Source organism: Hermetia illucens, chromosome 4 (assembly GCF_905115235.1).
Source record: "Hermetia illucens chromosome 4, iHerIll2.2.curated.20191125, whole genome shotgun sequence".
Classification (NCBI taxonomy): Eukaryota; Metazoa; Arthropoda; class Insecta; order Diptera; family Stratiomyidae; genus Hermetia; species Hermetia illucens.
Window position 1 is genome coordinate 46,223,454 of NC_051852.1, and position 21,085 is coordinate 46,244,538.

Genomic DNA, 21,085 nt, shown 5'->3' on the forward strand with positions numbered 1-21,085 from the left:
TTTACCATGAGAACGTGGTCTACTTGGTTGTAGGTAGTGCCATCTGGGGATGCCTATATCCTTCTGTGAATAGGCCTGTGTGGGATGCATATCGATTTTATATTATTGTAAATTCCTGCTACTTCCAAAGTCAATAAGGTCGTGGTGATTTCATATATCATCAAGACTGTGCCCCCGGTCATTCCTCGATGTGCCCCTTTGTTCTCAACCTGACCGTTGAAATCATCGAGCAATAACTTCACCATATAGTTTTTTTTTATAGTAGTATATGAAGGCTATCGTAAAATTTCTTTTTGTGTTCGTCATATTTTTCTTCAGTTGGGGCGTGTGTGTTGACAAACTATATCTTAAAAAATCTTGCTTTGATGTGTCCCACTGTCCCAGGACTAGAGTGAGCGAAACTCGTCCCAGGTATAATTGGCTCCTTATTTTTGAAATATTGGGGTCTTGGTCGGCGAATTTAAAAAGTGGCGGAGAAAGTTCCTGTTCAGTTGGATCGGTGGTACCCGGAATGTTTCAATTAACCATTTAAGTCCTCATTAACACCAAATATTGTTTTACAACTCGTAATTAATTTCCTGAAGCGTTTTCGGCAGTAACACATCGCCTGAGTCATCCGTGCGTATCGATAGTTTGCTATGCATTCCCGTAAAGATATTTGACATTTGCAACGCTTTTTGTCAATTGACGAGTGTGAATCACGGAACGAAGTGAACGTTTTTGAAAGCCAAGGATCTTCATTTGACATTCGATTCGACGAGGGACTTTTACGATATTTTCAGCTGAATTGGGGGGAAAGGACTATTTCGTCTCTGAAAAAGAGCCTTGACTCAACTGTTGGGTCATCTGTCTCTCACAAGATCCCTTCTTCAACTCAACTTTCTTCTTTCCTAGTTTTTTTTTTTAAATATTCGGATCAATACTACTAGCGCAACATGAATGAATGCGACTCGCTCCAGTAACAGGGACGTCGCAACTTGAAAACGCGAAGAATGAATGCACTATCATTTGATATATCATTTGTTTGGATCGCAGCTGAAATATCTTCACTACGTCTACCACGTTGCTATTTAGAATTAAAACTTCCTGAAATTCAGTATAATATTTCACTAATTTCATAAATTTGCGAAAACGTGAAATGACAAACAACAGTCAAATGTCATATATTGCATTTAAACGTGGGCGTCATAAATGGTCAAAATGCTATATTGTTAGGAAACCCTTTAGATGTGTTGATCTTGCATCTGTCCAAATCTATAATATTTATCTTTTTGACTTTAACATGACAAATTTACATTCCTCTTCAGGTATTTCGCCCCTTGTAGGATAAAACCTTTCTTCAACTTTGTTGAGAAAATGATAGATAAACAGATAAAAGTGAAGTTTCTTAACTTCGGGTATTTTTCACAAGACATAAAAAGCAAGTTGAAACGATCTAAATATTTTAAATATTTGGATGTAACTGTACAAGAGAATCCCACGCTAAGTAGTTCTTATTTAATAGTCTTTGTTGACTATATTGTGTCTGATTTTTAAAAGATGCATCGAAGCATTTATAATCTGCGATAACTCTTACTTTCTTGAATATTTTTATATTCAGAATAAGACCATTAAACATCAGAGAAAGTATATCCTGCAATAAGATTAAGAGCTTATAAGATGGCAATATTCACCACTGAATAAATTATGGTAATGATCTGGATATATCACGCACTGTCTCAAAGTAGTATGGAAGAATCAATCTGTTTACTGTTAGATTTAGGAAGTTTCGAAAATTCGAACCATTTTAAAATGCACATATTTCATAGCTGTTGAAGTTTAGGTTCAGAAAAAAGGCGTGAGTACTCGTAAATACCACCATATTTGTAAATCTATTAAATTTCGAAAGTGTTTATCGTAACATAAACAACATGGAAGGTGTGTAGAGTAGAATCACCGCACCTGACCCACTATCATTTCGCTGGGACCATTTTGTCAATAGCTATTTTGCATAAACTGTAGAAGAATGGACACCATGCATGTATAATGATGACACCAATAGGTGACCAACCTAACATGGGATGTGGATTTGTCCTAATTTTTTCAACCAATTTTGAATGTTGTATCTACTATTGGTATCGGCAGATATAAAAGATATCGACAGCTACAGTAGTCAGCTCGTGGCAGTTATAATTTTCAGAAGACTTATCCAAACCCTCTTGTCTGTTTTAGTTTTTTGTTTCATTATCACATTGACCCGATTAGCCAAAACTCGATGAAGACGAATCAATAATAACATAATGCTACTTATGAAGTTGTTTTCCCATTTGGGATATCTTCATCTCTTTTGGGTTAACCGTAAAGAAAATTCATTGATGATCGACTCCAATTTTTAGCTGAATTTCAGAAGCGGTTATTTAAAGGGGTATTTTGGGAAACTTTTTCAACATTAAAATATTGAATATTAAATTTGAAGAAAACCTTATAATTTTCATTTAGTTCAATCGATTTAAAATGACGATATGCATTTTCAAAAATAGCTGATTCCTGATAATCGCTATTATATGAATTGCCTAAAATAACTTTCTCAGTTTTATTGTATCCTCTTTTCGTTAGAAAGGATTGGTAAATAGAATTATAATTATAATTAAATTTGCAGAATATTCTTCTGATATGTTTGAAAACTATTCCGAATATTCATAGCGCGAAATTGAACTACCCCCTAAATAATTAGCCCACCTGCTTCTTCGAGTTTATATTTGATGATAGTAAGTCTTACTATGAACAAGACAAGGAAACACGTATCTGCCTTCATTCAGCTGGCCACCTTACCAAAAATGTTTGATGAATTTTGCAGGTCAGCAACAGCTCCAACGTCCGATCCACCTTCAGAGTCAATTTAGTGCTAAAATGAAAACTATCGAATGGAGAGGAAAAGGTGTGGTGTGGTGATTTGAACACACGTTGGTGTTTCGGTATCAGCGGCATCATCTTACTTAACTCTGTAAAATGATAGCTGTTTGTCATTGAGTGCTTTTAATTAACCTACCGAGAATAATTAACACGAACGTTTGTTATTAATGCATAAAACTAAAAGGGTTTCCCTCAAGTCTCGATTTCATGTGATTTAATTAGTTTCAATTAGGCTGAGTGGCAAAGTTTAGGAAAGTTTAATTGAGCTCGCCGTTATTGTGGTGCAGTGTGCATATGAGTATATCAAAGTATATTACACACGTGGATAATTAAAAGGGCAGTTAGTAAATTAATTTCCTTTGAAATTTGCTGATATGGTGGTTTATAGTGGTGAAAGTGATATAACGAAAATCAGTAAATATAAAATTTGCCTGAACTATGGCCGAGGGAGACATTGTATCAAATGCAAGGAATATAAACTATGGGGTAACTGCTTTGTTTTAAGATATTAATATTTTGGTTAAAAACATGTAACGTAATGATTGATTGATTTTTCAAATTTTGAGAAGTACAAATTGTTGTGCAACTTAATCGGTTTATATTATAAAACAATTACAATGTCTATACTTCGAAGTTATTAATTAACTCGTAATAATATTCATGATTCAATAAGATGAAGATGAATGTAAAATTGAAAAAAATATTTGTTTGAATTCATTAAACACCCTTGGTGAATCTGCGCATTGCGAATTGTTTTATCGTTTACACTATTCAGTTATTAGAAAAGAAAAACCGTTGAAATAGATAATGAGATGTTTTCCGTTTTTTATTGCAACTTTTTGTATAGTTAAAATTTGCAAAAAATCATTTGAATATCAGTGAAAGTAAGATGAAAGTAAAGCATTTTAGACACGCGTCGAAACAAAATTGTTCGCAATATTGGTATTTAATACTTCAATTTATAAACGAGCAATACAGTGATATGATTAACAACTCTGCAAATTTGCAGAATTAATTCGGGGAATATTGTACACAATTGTTGAGGCATTCCTAAAAACGTCCTTGATTCTTTTGCGAAGGCCAGTGTCACGTGAATATTGAGATAGAAATGCCATAGGACAACTTTTCACATTTTCTAATTTCTAATATCTTGTGAAGTTTAATTTACATATTTGCATACTATACATATCCCTTTGCGGAAAAATCTCGCGAACAAAGTGAGCAAATTTTTTTCGTTTTGTAGAAAAAAAAATATTTTAGGATGAAATCAGCACCACAAGGTGATGAAAAGTATCAAAATATGAGCAGATGGTCAGAGTAATTGATTCAACACAAAAGGCACACTTAAATCTATTCCTAACATAAAATGTGCAATTCAAAATCACAAGATAAGTAAAACGCATTCAATCCACAATACCGCTGTTGAAAGGTTAGAAGTAAGTAACGAAGATCTCTGAGCGACCAGGACAACGGCCGCAGTAATATATTGACTTCTGGAGACTTTTGTTTGGTACTTCTTTGGTTTTTTGTGTGGGTCTATGCAGCGTCATTTAGGCTGAAATTTTAACTGTGTCAGCCTTTCAAAGTAATAGGGGGGAAAAGTCACTTATAGGTAGGTGTGTGAAGACATGTCAAACTTGCCTTGTGAACTGAGAAAACTATCAATTTCAATAAATAACCACAACCTATAGTTGGTCAAATCTAAATTCTCCACTCATTATTTGGTGTCAATTGTCAATTTTTTTTATTTCTTTCTATCGTTTGGATAATGTAGATGCACATATGTTTGTATCACCGTTGAGATTGTGCCTGCATTAGGATGTTAATGTTTTATTGAAAGCTAACAGAAAATGGGGCGGGTGGAGTTTAATATTGTTCACATTTGATGGTCCTGTTTGTGTTCGTCCACTTATTCACGCACATTCTTTGATTTGTCATACACCTCTGGAAAGGGGTCTTGCGAAATTAAATTGATTGTGTTCTTGGTTTATTCCTGCAGATGAAATAGCAACTAAAGGCCTCGTATATCAAATATCAACAGTATTAACATTAACATAAATATTTAATTTTTAAATAGAAAAGAATTTAATTGAGATATTCATTTCACCATATTTCTATGATGCATATTTGGTATACAGTTTCATATAACGATTTTCAAAGCGAACTTGATGGTAGATTCTAACTCCGGTGAAAAAAAGTCTTATTAGAATTGGATCAATGTCTGTCTGCCTTTCACGCCCGATTTACTCTGAAACGGTTCAAGCCATTATCACGAAATTTGGTGAGAATGTGTGGTCTCTGACTCCCTTTACATACAACGCGTAGCACCATTTTGCACTGGGTTTAAGATGGAGCTCCCCATTCTGACATCTTCTCAAATAAAGTTAATAAAAGCATATTATCATGTTTGATGAGGATTCATCGAAAGCCCCTCTTATAACCTATATATAATACACAATTTTGGAAAATTGTACGTGTATGAAAGGAAAAACGTGGATAAGAGGTTGCTCACACAAGATGAACATAAAACTTTTATACCCGAAGAATCCAGCTACTGGTATTCCGACTTGTTTGTTTCGTATTGTTAGCCTCCCTTTGTGTCCTGCGCGCTTCAACTAATCCCACACATTTTCAACAATTTTACACCTCCATACAAAAGTATAGTTCACCTTCAAAATATTCAGCTCCAGTTGAGTTTTAAACTTTTAAGTCAAATTAAAAATGCAACAATACACTGTATCCACAGTTTATAAAGTGATCTCGATTTAGAAAACATTAAACTTCTTTTCATCAGCGTAAAAAGTTTTCGCCGTTCTTCCTGTAATCGGAAACACAAGCTTTTATTTATGGGTCGTTGTAAACGCTGGTTGCCGTTTCATTTTTCTCGTCTTATCATCCTAGACGCATAATATGCGAAACAACTGTGTCCATGCCAGATTCTACCCTAACATTGTTCGCGATTTTTTAAGCTCTAAGGAAGGAAACCGACCCTTCCGGTAGTATAGCCCGCCGATCTCTCACAGTTAAACAACGTGGTCTGCCAAAAAAGGCATTTTCTCGTAGTTTTTGGGGTCTGGTGGATGCTTCCTTGCCACTTTACTGCTCTTCTTGACACTCTTTGCTATTTTTGTATACTTTCTGACGGAAATTTATTATAATTTCTATTTCAATTTCATTGATTCTTGCTCATCATCACAAAAAGAGTTCACTAATTTTCCATACTCGTTCTGAAATGTACTATTTGGCTATAAAATGCATTCTGTATAAGAGCCTCTTAGTGAGAGGCACCAATTCCCTTTTTATAAATTGTTGTGAGAAAATGCGAAACTATCAGAACTATCCATTCTAAACTTTTTTGTGCTATTTCCAAGTTCAAGACATGTGAACCCTAGTTCCAAACGGCAGAAACAGTGGTTTATCTGAAATCCCGCTTTTGTTTTTATTTTCTTGAGTTTAATGCTGGCAGTTCTGTTGGTACTCTATGAGATGAGGTTATCTCTGATGCAGTTACTCCTGAATGTTGGTCGGCTTGTCCTGCAGAAAGTGGAAAATTTGAGCAGACTTTTAAAATATTTCAACGATTGCTTTAATGTTCTTGTTCTTCTCCCATACCTTAAATCCTTCTGATTTAAATTTTTTATCAAGAAAAAGGAAACTTACTGAAATGCGGTGTTAATCAGTTCCACCAGATTCGTACAGCAAACCCTCAACTTCCTCAAAATATTCACTTTGTATGAGTTGTGCCGCTCTACGAACACTACGAGCCTCCTTCGTGCTATCACTCGATATCGGATGGAATGAGACGTGGTGGGTAGTTGAAAGATTTTAAGGTATAAGTCACCTCGGCTTTACGCTACTCGCACTGGGACTCGGCACTGGCGGAGTAATTTTCACTTGGCCTTTTGTCTGTGGAGCAGGGGTCGTCTACCGGATTCAAATTTCTCCTTATCGCCAACCTATAATAAATCGTCAAGCCGTGAAAAATGGATATTCAAACTAAGAATTGACAAGAACCCTTTTCGCCGGAGTCGTATTTATCATCCTAAATTCGAGGAAAGCGAAATAGTCCGTGGAGTCATACTACCTGCGCAGCAGAGATCGCTCACGCATAGCTGGTTCGGTGCGAGCTTCGTCGACAGTACTTCAAGCGGCTGGTTCTTGATGACCCGGTCTAATATGTACGGCGTTATTCGGAGAATATCGTCTCGAATGTTCTACTGCAGCTTAGGGTAGATCAACGGCTTCAGGTAACATCAAAGAAAATGATCGAGTATCAAGTCGCATGATCGCGGAGGCCAATTTATTAACGCTCATCCCCCCCCCCCCTCCCTTTCTTCAGAAAGCCTGCCATATTTTGAAAGCTCAGGTTATATATATACTATATCGATTTTGTCGAATCTGTTGGAACATCAGATTGCTTAAACCATATCGATCCTGTCGAAGCCTGGCATCAGAAAGGCAGTTAACATCACTCTATATCGAGGATCATTGACGGTAACGGTGTCTCTTTCCTTATTATTATTAAAGAAAAATAAGGTCCGATGATGCTGCCTTGCCATAAACCGTACCAAACTGTCAATCTTTGTGGATGTATTGATGTTTGGTCGAATATTTAAGAATTGTGATTGTTCCAATAACGGCAATTCTGCTTGTTTACATACCTGCCGATCATATATGGATCTCGGCCGAAAGGATGACTTTTTTTTATAATAGAAAACCAAAAAACAAGAAGTTCGGCGCTTAAGGTTTTATTTTTTTGTATTTCTTATTTGTTTGAGCGGACATTTGTTCCATTTGCATCTAGATGGTACTTTTTATGCATTTAGTTTGTCTAACTATTTATTTCAGGTTAATATTGGCGTTCAAAGTCATACGTTGTGGCAAATTTGCATAAAAGGGAAAACTTTGACTGATTGTTACAACTTTGTTAGTAATACTGCGGTTTCCACCAAAGTTGGTAGCATTGTGCCTTATATTATAGCTTATGACATGCTACTGCAATTCATGATACTAGAATGAACCTAAGAAGGTTTCCAGTCAATCTCTAAAAAATATAGTGTCATAATATCATTAAATTTATCTAAATAGGTATCGGTATGGAGCGTATTTTGAGGCCTGGATACCGTATAGAGCCTGCCTTGTGTTTTCCCTCAGATGAATGGCTACGTGAAAGAAATAATCACTTTCAAGAAACCCTCTCTCCACTTTCGCCTTTTTTTGATTCCCCTATGACTATATTCTGTGAAAAGAACTTACGCTTCCCTTCTGCATGTATGGAACCCCCTTCTTAAACTCAACGTGGAACTATGGCACTCACCGCATGCGAGGGGCTTCATAATTCTCACATTTCTACCATCTCCCCAGCTTAAACATTTATGCAACTTTGTTAAACTGTCAACAAATGTGGTTTTACATTTCAATTGATTTCAGAAGGCGGCAAATAAGCGGCAGTAAGAGCCCATTTTTAAATTATCGGTAAAAAATACGTTGGCGTAACTTTGTAAAACATCGCCGGGTTTTTACAACCCCGGGTTGATATTTCCGTAGCAGAATTTCTTCTGAAACAAAGCCTATATTCTGTTAAAGATGTTCATAGTCCTTTCGGCAACAGGTCAAACTTGCTGCCACCTCGTGGAAGGAGGTACAAAATTACGCTGAGAGCGTCTATTGTGCATCGGTACGAAGTAGTGCCCGTACATATAATTATTTACAACCTTAAAAGCTATTCCAAATTTCTTAATCCGCCGTTCTATGTTCAGCCTTCAATCTGTCCTCACACCTAAGACCACACACCACACAGGATACTTTTTAATTGAAAAAAAAGTGGCAGTGTTCGTTTGCTCACCCGCGAGAAGTGAAACTCGAGTATCTTGGTGGTGAGAAGTAAGCACAGACTAACTTTTTTCTGGCGTACCCTCCAGAATCTCACTGATGACGATAACAACCACGGCATCTACGTTGTTCAATGCATAAAAGACCCCTCTAACCGTGTTTTGGATCAAAAAAGGCACCCTAAAATCGTTTTTAAATGGATATATAAGGCATACTCTAGCAGTTTCGATATAAAGGAAGTAAAATAGTCAAACTCAGGTGAACAGGAAAGTTAATGTGAAATATTATTAAAAGGTAGGACTCCGAAATTACAATTGAATGTACTACAAGTGCCGGTACGTGAAAGACTAAAACTAAAAAAATTTACTTCAAATAAAAATACATTTTCCACAAAGTAATAATTAAACAGATAAAATCGTCACCACTCGGATGTAATCTTGCGGAATCTAGTATCAGTAAAATCTTGATCGGTGGATGTAGTCAAATTTAAATTTGTTGCTAGGGATCTAATTAACCTTAAGGGGTATAACTAGTGAAAATTTCAGAAAATCAATTATTCTATCTTTGCATTTTTGGATAGTTTATACAATTATTACCAGTTTTTGGATGGTGTATCAAATAGTTTTTGAGTTACAGCCTTCTAAGGGTAGCTGCTCGTCGGTAATATGTAAATGTGCGCTACATGAAGGTCTGTCCCTAACTTATTGCTTATTGGGTTTTACTCAGAACAACATTTTTCAACGTTGCTAACTCGATAACGGTCGGCTTGTTCCTTTTTAACGTATTTGGTATATCTTTCTCCATACAATGACTCTCCAGGTTTTTGATTGGATTAAAAATATAATTTTGCCATGCCATAAATCATCAAATTTTTGGACAACATTTTAGATTTTTTTTTAAACTGTCACTTTATTAATTTTTTTTACAATTGTGGAACTTTTTTATTTTTTTTGATTTCGCGCACTGTGAAATTGACAATCACTGCAGCAGTGGGAGAACTTTTTTTGGACATCGCATGTAGTTTGCGGGGGACCGAATATTTTCTTTCCAAAATTCCACCATGTACACATTATTTATCCAAAAATACACTAAACTAGTGGACAATTAATATCTGAAGTCTTGGCATGTGTGAAAGTTAAAATTCTACTAATCATAGTGTTCAATTAAAAAAAATAACTATTTTTTTCCAATTTAGGTGAAATAGACAGGATTGTGGAAACTATTTTGTGATTGAAAATTTACAAAATCTACCATGGAATAGGGAACAATTCTCATTTTTCATTGATAAAATGATGATTGTCTCTTCAGACAATATTCCGCCAAAGGCCCTGATCACAAGCACTGATAACTGTTTGAATGTTTCCAAACAAACATTTTGTCATTTTCGGAAGCGGTAATTATCTCCGGTCATTTCTAATGAACTCTATCACCACTTACAACTTAATTACAAATTATTAAAGCAAGATTAGTAGAGGAGTACGCATAGAGGCGAGTCTTTTACTATTCTTATTTTTCAGAGATGTAAATACCGCGTCAAGAATTTGATTGACATAATACTTGTACGCCAACGATATTGATAAAAAATATTAACCCCATGACACTGGAAATCATCAATAGTTAACAATCTGTTATTAAAATCACACTTGAAAGCAAGTCGAGAGCTTCCTAATTGACGTAATGTGATATACAGTCTATTTTTAAGTAGAATATTTCTTCTGGGTTGATTCGGCGGTTGAGATAATGAAAAATCAATCAATATTTTCAATGTGCGACTGGAGCATTGAAATATTAAATTTCCATGATTATGTTCCCAGCAGATTGAATTCAAGAGCACTGGAATTTAATATTTAAAGCAGGCGCAGAATTCACTAGTATTTGACTATCCACTTGTTTTCTGCCTTGTTATCAGCGATATTGTGATGGGCTCGTTTTGTTACTAAATGAATAGAATACATATATAACAAACGTGATTATTAAACAATAAATTATCATCTTATCAACAGTATGATGAAGGAATCGGAACCAAATAACCTCTCAGGCACATACACGTACTCCATTGTAGTGTTTTCATTATATTGTCCCGGGTGAAAACGGAAACTCCATAGGAGGTAGGGTAGATAGTGCATATCTTCGTTCGATTTGACACGACCTTTTCAGTTTCCTAGGGATTTGATTTTCACATTGGGTGGTCTTATAAATAAGAGTAATTTTGTGATACATTGGGCGAAAAAATACGATCAAAATGTGCGTCTTCCTCTATTATGGTGTTTAATAGCAGACCACACAAGACGATGGACTTACCTGAGATAAATGTTGACTACTGCTTGCTTCGGATATCCAACACTAAAATGCTGGAAAACAAGAATTTTGATGTTCTTATATCAAATAAATGAATTGTATAATTAAAGTCTCGATTATATTTAAGATTTTTAGAAATGCAAATGAGTCACGCGAAAGACGGATAAAAAGTTTGAATTTACATTTCGAATTGGGGTCGACTAATGTCTTTCTATGAAAGCGATAGTAAAGAATCGTATTTTGTCATGAATCTATTATAAACATAAATAATGCAGAACAAAAGAAAGTGTTTCCCAGTGGCAAAAATGTTTTGAAATGAAATTTGCATTCAAGAAATTGAAAGTCAGATGCTTCAGGCTTTTAGAAATTTCATTCATCTGATATGAATATCTCAATGATCACTCGCCAATATTGCCGCAAACCTGATTCCGAAAATAAAAAAAATATATCCATTTGCAAATCTTCAAGGAAGACTAGACCCAACGCGATCGTGAATTGGAGTTCAGTATAATAAATTTTGTGCTTATAACATTTCCTTGTGCTCGCAAACCTCAACATAAAGAGAATCTTCAAAAGGAGGATTTACCTCAATGCTGTGGGGGGGAGATTTTTTAAAACTTTTTCTCCTACAGAATCACAAAGACCTTCATTTGATTTTATAAAGAACTGCTTTTCCACGTATTATAAAACCATATAAAACCTGATTTGACCATTTCGTTGTTGACTACAGTTTACCAACATAAGATCACATAATGATAATCCGAAGTCAGTTATCTGTGATCTACAATTATTGATTACATTCATGTTATGCTTTTCCTCAATTCCATGCACATATTTTACAGTGGAGAAGTCTTCCTGATTGCTGTCACGAAGATGTGGCAAAGAAGAAATACATGATCGGGTAAAAAAACTGATAGAAAAAACGAGGGACTATCATAAAGCTGCAGAGTTATTAGAGAATTTACATAACTGAAAAAAAAGATTTTATGCTGGAGCCATAAAGAAAAAAGATACCATCTCAGAAGTGAGTTGCCCGGAAGAAAGCTGAGGGTAATTACTTACAAATTGGGGTAGACAAACAAAATGGACAGCAAATAAAGGAAGTAATTTTTGGGTTTATGAAAATCTAGTTGGAATTACAACTTTTAGAAATTGTAAACCCGTTGCAGATAGGTAAAATGAAAAACAGAACTGCGAAACTCATCTTTATGAACCCAAATGGCATCACCGGCTATTGTTTTAAATAATATTTACCATCCGAAGACTGCATCATTTATATCTTGTTCTTCAAGTCATGAAGTTATGAAACTGGCTTGTCTTTGCAACAATCACTTTAACAGCACAACATGCTGATTGTTGTTTCACGGACCTACCCGTGCAGATACTTTAATATTAGATGAATGTCGTGAAGATAATAATGAAGTCGACGGCGACAGTTATTCGTGGGGTACTAAAATTATCTTCAGTGACAATGAAATGCAATCTATCCAATCTACACTTCTGTTCCTTCCACAAAGCTTAGCCTAGGTGTTGGAAGGCACTTGAGATATTTTCATGCAACAAATGTACACAGCTCGTCATCAACGGGAGTAAATCATAACTAAAGTTGATGCCAGATACTTCTACTTACGATGGGAAAAAACTGCTTTAAATGGTTCGACAATGTTTCTGGCTATGTGCACCGCAGTATGATCCATTACATTACGGTGCATTAGATACTGAGTTCAAGCATTACAAATTATTGTGTTAGGAGAGGAAAATTGGTTTAATGAGGTTACATCCGGGTAAATGAGTTTCTCAAGGGCTAGACCAACTACTAAGCACTTTCCCATAACACTTTACACATTTACTTGGGGATATTAAACGTGTTAAATATGATGACATGCCTTGATTTAGTTGAAAGTGTCGGCTAATTACACAAAATTGTTACTTCGCTGGTGCAACGGATATTCAATTCGAATGCATAAGTGAATTTTCGGTACATGTTGTAATGGTGAAGGAATGAATTTGTAAGTGTCAGAGCATGTGTATGAAAATATTATTAAATGCCTGTATGTCAAATTTCTCCGCTCATGTGAAGGGAAAGAAGCTTTTAGCTAATCGCTTTTTTCATCGAGATAGTCATTTGCGACTAGTTTTTGTTTCATCTTGAGAAAATGTTCTACGAAATTTACGGTGAAGATACTCAATCGATGTTATGAGTTAGATGGTATAAACCAAGGTTTACGATTTATGGTGGAAAGCGGGCTGTGATTTGCAAGAGGTTCACACATGACTAATTCCCTGAGGATTTCCATATGGAATAGTCGGAAATTTGGTATCATTAACATCGTATATTATTGCAGCTTCTGTATTAATTCATGGGAGTTAGCAACTGAGTACTTACTATTCGTCGTCCTAACGGTCTGGCACTCATTAATCAACCACTTGGCGATGTTGTACGTCGGTGAGTTCGAGTCCCAATGATTGCTCGCATCTCATCCCCTTCCTTGTGGATTTTCGGTTGACATCTGATTCTTGGAAGCGCAGGAATATTGGGCGACTCCGAATGCCTAATCCTGCCAACGGAACAACAATATAGTGTACGAATTACAAATCTTCGAGCAAAAGCGTCTAATTTTAGACCTGCTGCAATTCCCGAAGCAAGACACACATCATGCAACTGAATGCTCACGATAGGTTCAATCAAGATTGCAAATTGATCCTAATAAAGCAGCATTCAATTACAATGAAGACTACGATTACGAAACAAAAAATTGCTGGAGCTACTCAAGATTCTAAATACTTTTTACAGCATATTCGGAAATACAATCAATACATTCAAATGGCATTGAGTTTTGTAAAATATGGTGATTTCAGACTCATATTGAAAGTGAAAAGAGAAGTTTATGATCAGATTGGTTCAGTTCTGCCAGTATCTGAAGAAAATTCTCAGTTTTTGCAAATATGCACAGTAGTAAAATAAAAATTACCCCGATTATGTCCGGAACCGGAACCGCCCAAAAATAGTTCCTGTTCTTGAATGTTTTAGAAGGTGTTTAAGATATTAAAAAAACCGTTGATTAGAAACCACAAGGTGATATTAATCGTTGGGCCCACCAAAGCGTTGTGTGCTAGAAGTACGGTTTGCCTTAAATAACCCAAGAAAATCAATAATATGTTTTTGGAGAATTTGGGTCAATATAGACAGAGTCATAAAATAACAATCGAGTAAAAATTTGGTCATGAAACGATTGAAAAACTTGGAAAAAATCCCAGCTAATTTTGTAAAAACCTGGAAAACCTGTATTTCTAAGAGTTCTTAATTTAGAAAAATGAGAAAATGAACAATTGGTTGAAAATGGGTTTTTGAATTCTTACTGGGTCTATTCCTTTCAGAAATATTGTCAACTATGCTGAACATATTCATTCTTACACTTTAAACTACCTCTTGGCAAATAGCTGCGAACAAAACCATTTTCAACTTGTTTCTAATAAAGTTCAAATGACATAACAAAACGCTATTTGCTTTTGAATGTCGAAAACATTCTCTTCCTAGTCTAATCTTATATTATATTTCTAGGCCCTGTAACGATTAACATGCATTAACATTATATGTCTACTGGAAAAGCAATAAGAAATGTATAAAATCACTTTCCCAACAATAACTTTTACATTGCAATTGAGAACTTTGTTTCATAATATGGCAACGCAGGAGGGCCGTATGTTGCTATGGTATATGAATATTGTGCACTGAATCGGAAAATTCGACTATAGAATTCAAGTATTGCTCCTTCAGATATTACTCTCCTCTTAAAAGTACGACGTTCCTACCACTATATATTGGTCTAAGCTGGATTTTCGCTTTCAGACTAATTCATCTCGAGTTATCCCAATTGCATCCTCCAATGTTAGAATTCAATGCCAACTTTAACCACTCCCACCGTTCTTGTGGGCGATCTTGCTTGACACTTTTGTTCAGTTCCATGTGCTTGTTTCATTGAGGTTGTTGTGGGCTGTTCAGGATTCACCAATGATTATTTTCGTTTCAACAGAATTTTGTGATATCCACATAGTGACCTCTCTGCAGCGATCAGAGAATCTATATTGTATTAAAATTTTAGTATAATTTTTGAAATACCATGATTTTATTTTTGTTCATAGTTTTCCTTCACTCAATCCCATTGATTAAAGGTTACATTCTTTACTCTTTTTCATTGGTTTGTGGAGTATAAGGCATCCACACAGTTGCTTCCTTCTTATTTATTCTTCCATTTTATCTTCAATGAAAGTGTGCTTCAGTTTCATTATTGTGACACTACTGTGCAAGTGGTAAGTCTATAAAAAGCGAGACATGTATAAAGACGAACACAAACATCCGTGACAACTGGAATTTGAACCCTGCTTAAAGATATTCAGAGACCGGCACCCAACCATCGGCACTGCCAAAGGCGACATTGACTGTATGGTATCTCGTCAAATTCAGGAATACGAGTATGTGGCGCTGTGTACATCACAGTTAAGTTCATTAGTTGCTGGAAATAGTGTATCGAGCTCCATCATCTCTTGTAATAGTAAGTCACCAATTTTTTCCCAACCGGTAGTTTGTGTACCATTCATCCTCTTGTATCAATTGTTTTATTACAGATTTGATCTGCATCTTTCTGCATCACTCAGTTATTAAGTTTGTCTTTCATACTTACCGCTTAGGCCGCCGATAAGACCCTCGTGCTTTCTCTGCATATTCAACTTTGCCCTGAAAATCCGTCAAATATTGTGTAATTTGAGAACAGTAAATCCTTTTTTATTTTTAGGGTATTAAAGATTTGTTGATCTCATTACTCTTGTCTTCTTATGAAATTTAGGTAAATTTCAACGAAATCGAAGTGAATCTTTCTTACTTGAATGAATGTTTATTGTACGGAAAAAAACAAAAACACCACCCAAAATCGAATTGGTGATAGATATACCAGTTTTCGTAAAGATTTGGATTGTCACAATGCAGTTTTAATTAATACTTTTTCCAATCAATCTACATAAGGGTGGTAACTGATGACGCCTTCCAATGAAAGGTGCATAATAAAATTCTCCATTTAGATATCCCAACTGGAATTGCGCGCGCATATTTGGAAACGTGCATTCATTCATATTGCATTCAAAACAAGTAAGACTTGAACTGAAAGTTCAGTTTCAACCAGGAAAGAAAAATTGAAAATGAAATTGCACATGAACGAAGAACGTGCGGTTCATATTAAGTGAATTTTCTTGCATATCATATCTTCCAATAAAAGCAATTGACTTTGAGCGTCTGTGAGGTGCGGCGGAAATGACCTCCGTGACTTGGTTTACAGGAGTTAGTTCAAAGTTCCAGTTCCCAATCAGTTTTTGAATTAATTCATAAATTTAATTAATGGTTCCTTAGTTTATGCTTTGTTGCCTTTTGACGTATATAAAGTCCTTTCTAAGATTTATTAAGTCCTAAGGGTATATTAGGCTGGTGAAAAAGTAATGTATTTTTCGAGTAATTTCAACTGTATTTGTTCAAATAAACAGAATCAAATGAAATATTGTCGATGGTATTTCGTCATCTTTCCAATAGAGCCATGATTCCATCCTCTTAGAATTTCGGGGGTCCGTGGGCAAAAAAATGAGACAAGTGGTTTTCACTGTCACTTTTTAAATTGAATTTCTTTCCCTGTAGGGAGTTTTGAAAAGACCCGGATGAATGATAATCTGACGGTTCAAGGTCGAGGCTATACGATGAGAGGGTCAAAACGTCCTAGCCAAACTCCTCCAACTTTTGTCGGGAAGCAAAGATGTGAATCTTGCATTGTTCTGCCGGAAGAAGACAACACGGGATTTCATCAATACTGATCGCTTTTTCTTAATTGCCTCGCTTAGTCTCGTTAGTTGTTGATAGTAGAGATCTGAATCAATAGTTTGGTCACGGTGGAGCAGTACGTAGTGAATGATTCCTTTGGAATCCCACCACCTTCTTATTCATTCATTCTGGCTTTGCGACTGCTTTTTGAGCTTCTGATTGCTCCTTCCACGATCGTTTTCGCTGTACATTGTCGTACGTGATTCCCCCCTATTCCCAGTGACCACTCGTTTCAACATTTCCTTGCTTTTGAACTTTTTTGGTAGCTCATTGCATGCGGAATTTCAGACAATTAAAATTTTTGCACTCAGTTCATATCGAGCTTCGAAACCAACCCAGCAGAACGCAAATGGATGAAAAGAGCTACAGGAGTGATCGCATGTGGATTTTCATGGACTTTTTCCATTATTTTGTCAAGTTTTTCATTATTTTTCGTACAGAGGAGAAACACATTTAACATCGAAATTTCCCTAATGAAACCGCTTGAACTATCGTTGTGCTACACGTGTTGTTACACTACCCCCATAAACTACAAATACATTTTTTCATGGGCCTGCGACGCATTCTTCCCTTCCAGGAAGTAAAACTTCAAAATGTCATCACTTTTTTCATTCTCGCTTCCTAGAAATGCTCTATTGTTTATAACCTAAATACATTCTAAAAGAGTTATCTTACCTTGATCGAAACAAAATTTCTGAAGATGTTGTGGATTGAATTGGTCCCACATGCGATAATGTCATCTCCTTGCGAAATCTATGAAATCAAACATGTCTTGAAGATTTTAAAACTATTATTAGCTTTTAAGTGAGATTGAATCTGCTGATTCTACTGATGTGAGATTTAGTTAACATAAAGCCCGAAAAGTTGCAGCTTTAGCTCGTAGATCAGATGAGTTTTACTATATGTGGATGATGTTGTTTTGGCTTCACATAATTTGCCCAGGTCAAGTTGCGAAAGATGAAAACTGAAGAGTTTGGATTTTCTAGCATACTTCCTCCAACATTAATAATATTCTTCTTCACTCGAAACTTTCCATAAAATTGCGATTCTGCCTGATTAAGAGCTAAACCAGTTTCCTCGATTTCTTATATGATATTCAGTTAAACCCTAGACAAGATAGTTTCGCCTATGAAAAGATCATGAAACTCAAGAACAATCGGTTAGGGTGAAAATCATATACTTTTTCTAATTAGAATAAAATTCTCTATAAATATGGAGGAATCTCATGAAGCAGGAAAATTACTTACAAAATTGCAGCTATTACTTTTTGGCAGAAGTTAGCTTAGATTAAATGAAATATTTCCGCGAGAGAATATGCAAATATACACCTTCACAACTAGTTATACTAGTTCGATAATAGAAAAAACTATTTTAGATAATTTGAAATGCTTTGGGTAAGCAGCGTTCCAAAATTTTTGCTGGACTAACTCCTTAAAAAAAATCATAAACATTTTGAAGCTAAAATGTTTCCTCTTTACACCACTTTTTTTTTAAGTACTGAAGGCATTATATAGCAACAATCTGCATTTATTTCAATAAATTAACAACAATCGAAAACAAAATGTGACTAGAAAAGTGCAAAATTTCAAGTTGAGGAGTTCGAACTGAAATGATATTTTATAACCAAGTCGCAATTTTAGAAAAAACTCATCATTTGGAACAGTGATGTTTACCTTGATCAAGTTGCCAATATCTAGTATCTTTCGGTAGCCGTAATATCTTTAAATTAGTTAGCGCTGCAATACTTGCTTTAATTTGTCCCCGTCAAAACATAAGTGACCTAAACTGAATAATTTACGACATTATTCAATCAATATATTTCGCAAATGTTTAAAATTTTAATTTTTAGTTCACAGTTCATAGTTCGAAACTTCCCCTGTCCTTCACTTTTTGTCAATATTATTAATTTTCCCACGGTGAATTAATGTTTCATTTCTCCCCATATAACAATCAAGTTTGGATTTAATGCCAAATTTCAAAGATTTCGCGACTGCTCAACCTACACCAAATTAAATCCAAATCGAAATTATGATTTTTGCTTGGAATTCCTGTTGTTGGTGCCATTTATAAATCAGCCAAATGAAAAATGTTTCTTCTCGAATGTTTTTTCCATTCCTTTTATTTTCTTTTCATTCCGAATAGAGTCATTTGAATGTCAATGCTAAAGTTTAACTTACTTAGCTTACGCGACCAACATTTTTGAAAGCTGCTTACCTTGAAATGCGGAGATCATTTCATGTTGATAAAAATGTATGCATGCTATTCTCTAACATGCCTGGAGGAAATAGAGAGAACAAAAAAAAAAAAATATCCAAACACAATATAATAAGTAATGATATGGTATCTGCTTTTAAGCACGTTGTTTGCTACTCAAGCCTCCCTACTTATGGTCGACGGAAAAGTTTTTCATAGAAAAATGGTTCAGTGATTTTATTATTTCTATATTTTACGATAAAATTACGTTAATGGTTTGTTTGATGAGCGACTGACTTTATTCATGTTTTCATTTTCTACTTTTCAGATACTTCTTATGAGAAAGCATGTCGACGTGGTTCGGCACCGGCTACTCCAATATTGGGACAGAAACAACCACCGCAAGAGACACAGACAACGTCACGTTTTACGAATTTTTTCTCAAAACGGTAAGAAATATGTTCTGAGGAATTTTAATGCTTTAAATTGTGTGTGAATACTTGGAATTACTGCTACTAATCATAAAGAGTAATGTACGATTTTGTTGTTTTTGTTGCTTTAACTTTTTCCATTAACAGGACTCAGATACTTTAGTTCCTACGATCATATTATAACTAAAATTGATTGTGGAGCATCAGGACTTTCTCAATAACTCTTTATTACAAATATTTACAATTGTTCAAATTTATTCCCTTCAAAATACTCCCCTTAGGAGAGAATACACTTCTCTCACCGGTGTTTCCACTGTTCTATGCATCTTGGAAACTATAATATGTTCCATGGATGCTGTTCAGTTGTTCTAGCGTTTTTCTCTTGAATTCCTCTATCGTCGGAAACCGCTGTCCTTCCAAACACAGGTCAGGAGAATAGGGGGGATGGGGAGGGGTTGTCACCGAGCTTTTCGCCAAAAACTCGCGAATGAGGAGCGCGGTGTATCAAGGCGCATTGCCGTGGTGGAAAAACCATTCACCTGTTGCCCAGAATTCTGACCTCTTTCGAAAAATCACTTTGGCCATATGGAAGTAAGGTTAGAAGTCTTCCTGAACGAGGGTCATCTTCCGTTGATGTTCTGCCTTTAAACCACTGGTGGCATCTTGAACGACTCATCACTTCATCACCAAAGGCTTGCTGCGGCTTCCGTGAACGATTTTCCCAATTTAACGCAAAATTTCACGCAGACATGTTGCTCCTCCGCGGCGCTCCTCCTACGAAAAACAGACTTTACTTAAACAGTTAGAGCAACAAAACAAAATGGAGATTACGCAGGATCCCTTATAGAAATTATACTCAGATATTTATGCGCACTCTTTGCAGTATAACTCCTATAAGGGTGGCAGAAAAAGTTTTCAAGCAGAAGTTGGAATTACAATTTTGACTAATTTGTATAATGTTAATGAAAAATGATTTTTGGTTTTCATCCTAACAAGTTAACAGAATTTCATAGTGTAACATGGATATTCGCGGAAGTAATAAATAAACATTATCGGCTTTTTTAGGGTTTTAGATGTAATAAAAATCAATCGCAGCGGTCACTTATTTGTGATACGAAAATAGCCTCTTTTCGGAGCATCATAACCATCCAACGGAAAATGATCCCTAGAATTCTTCAACGATGTTAGAAAGAGGGGGGAGGGCGCTTCTTCTTCATCCTACGTATCCTCTTTTATCTCTCTTCCTCCGTAGGGGGCTGGCAAATCAAACTTTGCCATGATGTTGTCAAAATGTTCCCCATTTGCAGCGCTTTAACTTTTTAAAATGGTGGTGACCGCCGCTATTTTTCAGCAAGATTTATGAGAGAGTGTCTCTCACTTCTCCCTTCATAATAATAATAACAATTGTTGGCGCAACAATCCATTTTGTTACGGTCTTGATTGAAGTGTGTTAGAGCACTTCATTCAAGACCGTAACGGTACACTACAGTACACTGCAGGAGGCAATGGGATCAGCAATGCGCTCGCCCGAAGTTATTATCTTGATATCGACTGGTGTCTGACATTCAGTCAGGATAAC

General features: G+C 35.7%; 1 protein-coding gene across 8 annotated transcripts in view; it reads left to right on the forward strand.

Moving 5' to 3' along the window:
- Positions 1 to 21,085, forward strand: part of LOC119655696 (ras GTPase-activating protein raskol) — a 426,106-nt gene that overhangs the window by 390,427 nt on the left and 14,594 nt on the right. For 7 of the 8 annotated variants that reach the window (XM_038061704.1, XM_038061707.1, XM_038061705.1 and 4 more), the window contains one exon: positions 19,404 to 19,524. In XM_038061704.1, the coding sequence (XP_037917632.1) occupies positions 19,404 to 19,524 (121 nt within the window). Of the gene's footprint in view, positions 1 to 3,251; positions 3,379 to 19,403; positions 19,525 to 21,085 lie in introns of those variants that run through there. The other variant, XM_038061708.1, reaches the window with a different exon arrangement.